The sequence below is a fragment of the Brassica napus genome, unplaced genomic scaffold (genome assembly GCF_020379485.1).
Source record: "Brassica napus cultivar Da-Ae unplaced genomic scaffold, Da-Ae ScsIHWf_55;HRSCAF=95, whole genome shotgun sequence".
NCBI lineage: Eukaryota > Viridiplantae > Streptophyta > Magnoliopsida > Brassicales > Brassicaceae > Brassica > Brassica napus.
The window spans coordinates 109902-115901 of NW_026016620.1; the positions used below are offsets into that span (position 1 = coordinate 109902).

Here is a 6000-nt window from a genome sequence, read left to right on the forward strand (position 1 = left end):
TCTTTTTTTTTTAGAACAATGAATATGAGATGGTAAACTGTTATTGGTTGGTGAACCTACAACTCAAGAAAAACTCACCATTAAATATTTATACGACAAAGATTTTCATTAAAATATAATATAGTAAATAATTATCTACTGTAATAATATAGTATTCAAAATTATAATTTTAATTTGATTACAAATTTTTTACTTTTAACTGATTATTATTTAATTATGCATTTTATATTTTAAATTTTGTAATTTTTTATGATTAAAATTCTTATTTTCGGGTAAGGATACAACATACATAAAATTCTCTAATGTTATGGTTACATTACATAGGTTTATGGTAATGTTAATTCTATAATAGTTTATACATATATAATATTCATTAAAGGTAACGATCACTTTTAGTTCCTACCAAAAAAAAAAACAATCACTTTTAGTTTTAAAAGAAGATACGCTGGCAGTGGTTAATATAGAACACTAAAGGGTTTTGATTAGAACTGGGCAAAAAAAACCAGAACCGAAACCGAACCAGAACCAAACCAAATTATTCAAAACCGAAACCGAATCGAAACCCTCAAATACCCGAATGATTCCTATATTTCTATACCCAAATAATCGAACTGGAACCGGAACCGAACCGAGAACCGAAAGGGTACCTGAATATCCGAAAAAATGAGTTTTAGCTTTCTAATATAAAGTAAAATGTTATCAACCCCACACGAACTCGGGTTTGTCAAGAAGAGTGAAAACATTGTTATACTACCGGAGCGCATTATCTTTTATGTACTCTCTTATATTATACACACACGCGCACACACACACACACACACACATATATATATATATATATATATATATATATATATATGGTATTTCTATATTAAAATAAATAAATACTTATAAAACAACACTTTAGTGACTTGACCGCTGGTCGAATTCACGATTATACAAGTGTTTAACCATTAAACCACTTAAATTAACATGTTAACTAATGTATTATATATATATATATATATATATATATTTGATTCATATATTAAACGGGTACCCAAAACCGAACCGAAACCGAACTGAAACCAAACTGAAACCTAACCGAAACCGAACCAAAATTTCATAAGTACCTATTGGGTATAAGAGTGATTTATCCAATATTCGCGGAACTGAATGATTGAACAGAATAACCGAATGCCCATGGCTAGTTTTGATGGATTGAAGTGGGCGAGAAATATAAGGAATAACCATTCCCCTTTACAGGCGGATCACACATTTATTTGAGCAATGCAATGCATGAAAAATCTACAACAATTCCATGTGATGTTTGCAACAAATTGTTTTAAGTTGGTGAAGATAATTTATGAACCAGGAGATTGGTCTGCTTTTGCATTTTATCTCGAAAAAATACAACGGATCAAAGAAAGTTTCTCAAATTTTGCAATCACATATGTATCCCGGACTCAAAACACAAGGGCATATAGCTTAGCACGCGGTGCTCACAAATTTTTTACTTTTAACTGATTATTATTTAATTATGCATTTTCTATTTTAAATTTTGTAATTTTTATGATTAAAATTCTTATTTTCGGGTAAGGATACAACATACATAAAATTCTCTAATGTTATGGTTACATTACATAGGTTTATGGTAATGTTAATTCTATAATAGTTTATACATATATAATATTCATTAAAGGTAACGATCACTTTTAGTTCCTACCAAAAAAAAAACAATCACTTTTAGTTTTAAAAGAAGATAACTTTTGAAGCCCGAGTTTATAGCGAAATAAATAATCGTCCGCACATTAATGAATAAGATGAGACGCAAACAACCCTAGAGTGTTATAGATTCCCATTTTCAAGTGTGTGAACTGGTTGTGTTACCAGAGAAAGCTTATAGTGTTGCTTCTATGTGTAGATATCAGGGCCACCTGAGTTTCTAAACAACTGTATAGAAGCTGATGAAGAAGCTACAGCTAGAGATGCTGAGCACGCTAAGCGTCTTACCTGCAAAAAGAAGAAAGCTAAACCTAAAGGTACCCCACCAGTGCCATTCACATCCCCATGTTTAGTAGGTTCACTGGATCATAGAGGGATAACATGAAAATAGATGTGAAAGGTTGATTTAGTAGCTTGTTTGGGTACACCTTAAAGCATACGTATGGTGAAATAGCAAACCAGGAACTGAGTTTGTTGTCTCTATCTAGTTTGGTTTTCTCGGTTAAGCACTGACTGTTTCAGCTGGTTTTGTAGGTGTTGTCGTGGAAGCAAAACCTCAACTAGTAGGGATCCATGAGAGAGTAAGAAACGATATCGATGAACCACCACCATCTTCAGAGAATGGTGAGAAGCGGATATCTACTGCAACCAATCCTAATGCAGAAGAAGCTGCAGATCTCTTAAGGTATAAATTAAGTCTCTTCATCATATTCTTTCCTATTATCAAATCCGAGCTTCATTAGTGTTTTCTTTTCATGACTTTAGGATGTGTCTGCAATGTGGAGTGCCGAAAACATATACAAGCGCGAGAGGGATGGTATGCCCGGTTTGTGGTGACCGGCCGTTACCGGACTCGGACGCCAAGAAGAGAGGCTCTGCGATCAAAGATAAAGAGAAGAGCAAAAGAATGAGAGGACAATCCTCTCACGCTTCTTGGAAAAGTGAAACCGAGATGCAACTAAGGCAACATTTCAATTAGTATGCTTCAGAACCTTCTTCTCCTTTTTTACTACATTGTTTCTCCATCCAAATCCAGTTTCTGTAACGTAACTTGTAACACAAAAAGATCATCTACAAAATTATTGATGTTAAGAGAAATACACAATTTTTTTTAAGAACTCTAAAATTAGAGACTTGCAATGGAGGATATAAAAGTAAAAATTTCTTAACAAAGTCTCTTAGCCTAATAAACTCCTTAAATACTAATAAAAATTGGTTAAGAGACCCTTAATGGGTATCATGGATAATGATGCTCTTAGTCATCATCACCGTTCTGGCCATGGCGTCACCGTCTCCATCTTCAACCACCGTCGCCAGTAAAAGGTTCGTCATTCTCAAGCAGTTCTACAGCCTATAATATTCAGTTGTAGTGGATTTGACAAGTTCATTGGAATATGTTTTACCATCTTTCTCTAGGAAATTGTATTCTTTGTTTTTCTTTTTGTGTCAGTTTGAGGTTTGACCAATGACACATAACAGCATTCACTTTTGCTTCTTTGGGGCTGATTCATGATTGTTGTTTTGTAGAACTAAAACTAAGAGTGAGGAAGAGGCAATGAATACGAGTATCTTAGATCTTCCATCCATTCTCTTGGAAGTAATAATGTCTCGTCTTGTCTTAAAAGACAACATATGTGCATCAGCTGTTTGCAAGTCATGGTGTGAAGCTGCACTTTCTACTAGAGGAAAAGCATCCTTGGCTTCTGTGCTTTGATAATCGTTGCAGTTTGTTTGAACTACGTGATCCGGTACGATCGAAATTGTACACTTTGCATCTGCAAGAGCTGGCTGAATTAGCCGTGTGTTACATAAAAGACGGTTGGTTACTTATGTACACTTCTAGCTCCAAGGACATGTTTTTCTTCAACCCGTTTTCTCGGGAGCTCGTAAGCTTGCCTAAGTTCTCGTTGCCATTCCAGGCAGTCGCGTTCTCTAGTCCTCCAACATCGGATAATTGTGTGTTGGTAGCGTTAGACTTTGTTACATCAGTTCAAGAGAGAAGGATAGTTATCAGCACATGCCATCTTGGAGCAACTGAGTGGACCACCGAGGCCTTTCCTACTGTTTTGCCGTTTTATAGGCATAGCAAAATTGTCTATCTCAATGAACAATTTTATTGCTTTACCAGAGGAGGAGGCTACTTGTATTCTTTTCACCCATCTTCCCGGACATGGGTTTGTCATCAAGATGCATATGTGTATCATCAACTACGAGGTGAATGGGACAAGAGAGAAATTTTCTTGGCAGAGAGAAAAGGAGAGCTCTTTCTCATGTTTGCATGCAGTAAGGAGAAGCCACTAGTGTTTAAACTAGGCTCTTTGCAATGGGAGGAGGTGACTAGTACTAAGCTTGATGGTTTCACAACCTTCTTCAGTTCTTATAACTCTGAGTTGAGAAGTAATATCCCATTGATGAGGAACAACCTCTGCTTCCCATGGTTTGGTGACAAGCGCAAGCGTTGTGTATCCTACTTTTTTGATAAAAGCAGGTTTAATCCGCCTAATGCAAGTCTTAACTGGTTAGAACTTATCCCTAGTCAAAAGAGCCTCTGGATTGATCCGCCGAGTAACCTTTTTGACTATTTGTGAGAGCTTTGCATGAAGATTGATTAGTTTTATCTCTTCAGATAGACAAGTAGCCTTTATTCCCCACTACCATTGTTTTTTAGTTTTAGCTTCTTCTATTTCTGCTCCTAAGAGAACACTTGTGACAATTTTAGCGAAAAGAAAAGAACACTTGTGACAAACAATTGTCAAACATTATTGTATTGATAAATTTGAAAGTCGCACACTCTATTGAATATATTCATAATGACAAAAAGAAACAAGGAACAACATGAAATCAACAAAGACACTTTTTAAACAGTAAAAGAAAAACCTAACACAGCCTTGGTCGTTCCCAACAACCACCTCATCGCTCAAGTTACATATCAAACGTCATCGTTAGCACCGGGAAACCTCGGGACGATAACATCAATCCCGACTCGTATCCTCTCAATCTCCGGCGAATCAGACTCGGACTCGCGCTTCTTTAAATCAAAGATTTTGAAAGTTAACGTATAAACAATGTCAGAGTAAGAAGGGACTTGGATCATCTCAAGAATCTGAAACACGTTGGCTTGTATCTGCTCCCTATCGCCACCGATGAGCCAATCTCTATCGAACTCGTGGGTTTGACGAAGGATTCGAGTTTCTAAATTGTATAGATCTTCGTCTGAATCTGAATCAGAGTTTGGTTCGGGGGCTCGCCTGTAAACCAATTCGAAATCGAAGACAAAGGAGAAGTTAGGGTTTTTTAGGTTATGTTGAGTGTCGGTGAAGACTGGTTCGAAGGAGATGAAGGTGTCGGGTTCGTCGTCGCAGTACCCATACCAAACCATGATTTGTTATTGTAAGAAAGATTTATGAATGCCAAATTGGATTCGTTGTTTAGGGACGAGAATAGAGAGAGAGTTTAAAGAGAACAGAAAGAGTTGAACTCTGAATCACTTGTTTAGAGGTCGAGAAGTATACTCATATTTATATTAGGTTTTATTTCCTCTTTTCCGTTTAGGCGCTTTCCTTTTTTCCTTTTTATTATTATTATCTTAGATTTCCTTCTTTCTAAGTTCTGATGATTTTCCGCTTTCGCTTTTGAATTGTCTAATTATATTTTTTTATTATTATTATTTTAGATTTCCTTCTTTCTAAGTTCTGACTTTCCACTTTCGCTTTTGACTTGTCTAATTATATTTAATGATTAGGGATGTGTCTGCGCTACACGCACATTGTATTATATTTGTGGTATAAGCATTGTATTTTGATTTGGAGATAATGGTATTTTGAAATGCAAGCTATTTGATATATTTGGTATCGGTGGTAAGTGCCAATAGAATTAAATTCTGTTTTATTGTAGTTTTTATGTGTTTATGGATGTTAGGATACTTGTTTTATTTTGGTATTTAGTTTGATAGTAGAAGCTGTTTTGACGGACTGATTCGATAAAAGTATAATAAATAGCTGAAAATTTACCAGATTTTTATATCAGATTATTTAATATAAATTTTATACTTAATATATATCTTAATATATCTTATTATATAAAGCTTGGTTCGAAGGAGTATAGTAGATAAGATCCATAATTGTCGACATGAGATTTCGGTTTGGAGAAAGGATAATCCATCTTATGGGAAAGAAAAAATTGATACCCTAGAGAAGGCTCTGGAGGAAGTTCAAAATGACATGACGAAATCTTATGAAGAGGTGGTTGAAGTTTCCCGAAAATTAAAAGAAGCATATCGAGATGAGGAATTATACT

General features: G+C 35.3%; 2 protein-coding genes and 1 pseudogene across 2 annotated transcripts; 2 read left to right on the plus strand and 1 right to left on the minus strand.

Annotated features, from left to right (window-relative positions):
* The first annotated feature begins 1609 nt into the window (after positions 1-1609).
* LOC106434389 lies at positions 1610-2705 on the plus strand. Its single transcript, XM_048774860.1, has 4 exons — positions 1610-1633; positions 1904-2021; positions 2239-2389; positions 2470-2705. Exons 1-4 carry the CDS (start codon positions 1610-1612, stop codon positions 2681-2683), a joined length of 507 nt encoding a protein of 168 aa, XP_048630817.1. The 3' UTR covers positions 2684-2705.
* A 69-nt stretch (positions 2706-2774) lies between these two features.
* On the plus strand, positions 2775-4331 carry LOC125575407 (annotated as a pseudogene).
* Positions 4332-4633: 302 nt separating this feature from the next.
* LOC106434388 lies at positions 4634-5083 on the minus strand. The gene has a single exon (XM_013875247.2). It carries the CDS (start codon positions 5081-5083, stop codon positions 4634-4636), a length of 450 nt encoding a protein of 149 aa, XP_013730701.1.
* Positions 5084-6000: the final 917 nt, after the last annotated feature.

Excerpts from the sequence above, each read along its gene's own strand:
- LOC106434388 (XM_013875247.2), bottom strand. The coding sequence starts at position 5,083 with ATGGTTTGGTATGGGTACTGCGACGACGAACCCGACACCTTCATCTCC.
- LOC106434389 (XM_048774860.1), top strand. The coding sequence starts at position 1,610 with ATGGTTACATTACATAGGTTTATG. Across the intron at positions 2,022-2,238 it reads GAAGAAAGCTAAACCTAAAG|GTGTTGTCGTGGAAGCAAAA; the intron begins GTACCCCACCAG and ends CTGGTTTTGTAG. Across the intron at positions 2,390-2,469 it reads GAAGCTGCAGATCTCTTAAG|GATGTGTCTGCAATGTGGAG; the intron begins GTATAAATTAAG and ends TCATGACTTTAG.